The sequence below is a fragment of the Poecilia formosa genome, unplaced genomic scaffold (assembly GCF_000485575.1).
Source record: "Poecilia formosa unplaced genomic scaffold, Poecilia_formosa-5.1.2 Scaffold307, whole genome shotgun sequence".
Classification (NCBI taxonomy): Eukaryota; Metazoa; Chordata; class Actinopteri; order Cyprinodontiformes; family Poeciliidae; genus Poecilia; species Poecilia formosa.
The window spans coordinates 341,375-344,026 of NW_006800246.1; the positions used below are offsets into that span (position 1 = coordinate 341,375).

At 38.8% G+C, this 2,652-nt stretch overlaps 1 protein-coding gene across 1 annotated transcript in view; it reads right to left on the reverse strand.

The window, feature by feature from the left end:
* Positions 1-2,652, reverse strand: part of LOC103152320 (drebrin-like protein A) — an 18,515-nt gene that overhangs the window by 10,087 nt on the left and 5,776 nt on the right. The window contains exons 5-6 of the mRNA XM_007572742.2: positions 830-904; positions 529-734 (exon numbers count right to left, since the gene is read on the reverse strand). Coding sequence (XP_007572804.1) covers positions 529-734; positions 830-904 — 281 coding nt within the window. The remainder of the gene's footprint in view (positions 1-528; positions 735-829; positions 905-2,652) is intronic.

Below are 2,652 nucleotides of genomic sequence, written 5' to 3' on the forward strand. Positions count from 1 at the left end.
CAAAGAAAAAGAAAAACAGGTCTGAGAATCATCCGATCTATGGGTGAGTACATTTTTTGTGTAATTTCCTTTACTTAACCATTTATTCTTTCTGTAGAGGGTTATTCTATATTAAGTTGATTTAGTTAGACTGTCTATAACTGGCTTTGTGGTATTTGGTTGCATCAAATCGAAATGTTTCAACTAAGCCTAAGACTTCCAGTAGAACTCTTTCTGGAACTCATGGGACGATGGTGGTGACAGTGGAAGGGGTTAATTCTGCGGTTGGCAGGTTGCTGGTTCGATTCCGGCTCTTTTGTCTTGTTGTGTCCGCCTTGCCTGCTGGTGCAGAGCAGCCAGACTGCCTAAGGACTGCTGTGGCCACACCCATCCCATCAGCATGTGAAAGTGTGCATGGATAAATGTAGTGTGAAGTACTTTGGAGTCCTCTGATCTTGATAAAATGATATTAAGTACATGTGTTAAGATTTCATCATGTCTGTGATAAAGTCTGAACAGCAGCTGTGAAATTGCTGACAAAGACGGAACCTATGAGGGTCTGATGACAAAAGAAACTTTAAGACGGTATGTCTGAGAGTTTTGTGTCTCCTCACCACTGGTCCTCTTGGTGCGTCGATGTAATTTTGCTGTTTGTGAAAGTTATAATTGGCTCCGGAGGCTTTTGCAACTTTAGTCAAAATGGTCTCTGGCTCCACGTCCTCCTCTGTGCGAGCGTTTATGGTAACGTGAGCTCCCTAAGATCAGTCACATCAAGACGTTAGAGGGAAGGAGACAGGACGTTTAACTGCTTTCAAACCATCCAATCACAACATAGCAGAATCACACCTACCTTCAAAAAATTTGCTATGGCGCTGAGATGGTTGGCACACATTCCTTTACGAGAGTCCTTCACCCCTTCACCAGTCTACATACACGAACATTCATAATCTACATGTATTTTTTTCCATCAGGTTTTGCATTATTATTGACAGAAAATGAAAATCTGTGTCATTTTTTTTTTTGTGTGAATTAACTGGAAAGCCAGCCTGTCTTGGAGAGGTTAGACAGTGCTGTGAAGTGTTTGCTCTACAAGCTTTTTCAACTTTAGCTTTTTTGCCACACTTTGATGTTTTGACACATGAAACAAAGTTTTATCTAAGACAACATAAGATAAGCAACAAATGGCGTTTTCAAATTGTGACTTGGTTAAGTATCCGATCCAAACAACCTGACCCAAAGTTAAGAAGAAGATCCTCCTGTTAAGGAAGATGACTTAGTGGTTTCTGTGCAGGAGGAAGCTGAAGAAAGAGGTCAGTGACTTTTACTGGTACTGTATTTGTTTGAGCAGCCGTGTTACAGATGCTGTTATGAAAAAATCATATACAGTTCATGTATGTCACTGCTAAATATTTAAATAAAAGTTTAAAAATCTTTCTGTGTAAATATCTCATGCTTGGACTCCTGGCTGCAGCTCATAGAAAAGTGGTGTGTATATGTGCAATTATTTTTTTTCTTTTTAAAATTAGGTGTGCGCAAAAGTTAGGAAATTACGGTAGTAATGATTTTAATAACTTTCTTCTCCTGTTGTAGTATGGGAATCTGTGTGTGTGTGTGTGTGTGTGTGTGTGTGTGTGTGTGTGTGTGTGTGTGTGTGTGTGTGNAAAGACATTTGTCACATTTGCAGATGCAGATGTGACAAATCTGCATCTGGTTGTGTATGAAGGAACAAACCTGAGCCTGGTCCCAGAAGTTATCCTTGTTGGTTTGCTGGATTTCCTCCACAGCATTGACTTTTCTGTACACAGAACCCTGTAATATAAGCACATTAGAAACTGGTGAACATGTTGTGACAATTTCTACATTTCCTGGAAAAACGTACTCATCACAAAGATTAGTACACAAAAACAAATGCAAAAGCAATGTAGGTGTTGTGGTCAGTTTTACACAGTGTCAAAAGTTTGGGCAAATAAATACCATATATATATGATATTGGTAAATATTGATAAATACTACCATAACAGCAGTTTTATTATTGGGTATTGCAACAGTGTCTTCATGGGTCTGACAAACAAATCAATCCTCCAGTTGCAGCTGATCCAGAACGCTGCTGCTAGAGTTCTGACTAAAACCAGGGAGACAGAGAACATCACCAGTTCTACATCACCCAGTTACAGTCCTTTGACTGAGAGAATAGACTTTAAAATACTGTTAGTTTATAAATCACTGACCGGTTTAGCACCGCAATACATTAAAGATCTGCTGTTGTCTTATCAATCTTCCAGATCTCTCAGATTCTGGTTCTGGTTTTACTCAGTATCCAGAACCAGAACCAAACATGGAGAAGTAGCATTCAGCTTCTATGCATCACACATCTGGAACAAACTTCCAGAAAACTGGAAAACAGCTGAAACACTGAGTTCTTTTAAATTTAGACTAAAAACCCACCTGTCCAGACTTGCTTTATAACCATAGCAAATGAAACATTGACCAATGTTTTGATGCATAGTGATGATGTTGATGTTGCACAGATCAAAATGTAATGTTTGTCACTGGTTTCTCAACTGATGACTGTATGTTTTAATGACTTTTTATTTTGTGTTTTTATGATGTGAAGCACTTTGAACTGCCTCGTTGGTGAAATGTGCAATACGTGATTGATTGATTGATTGATTG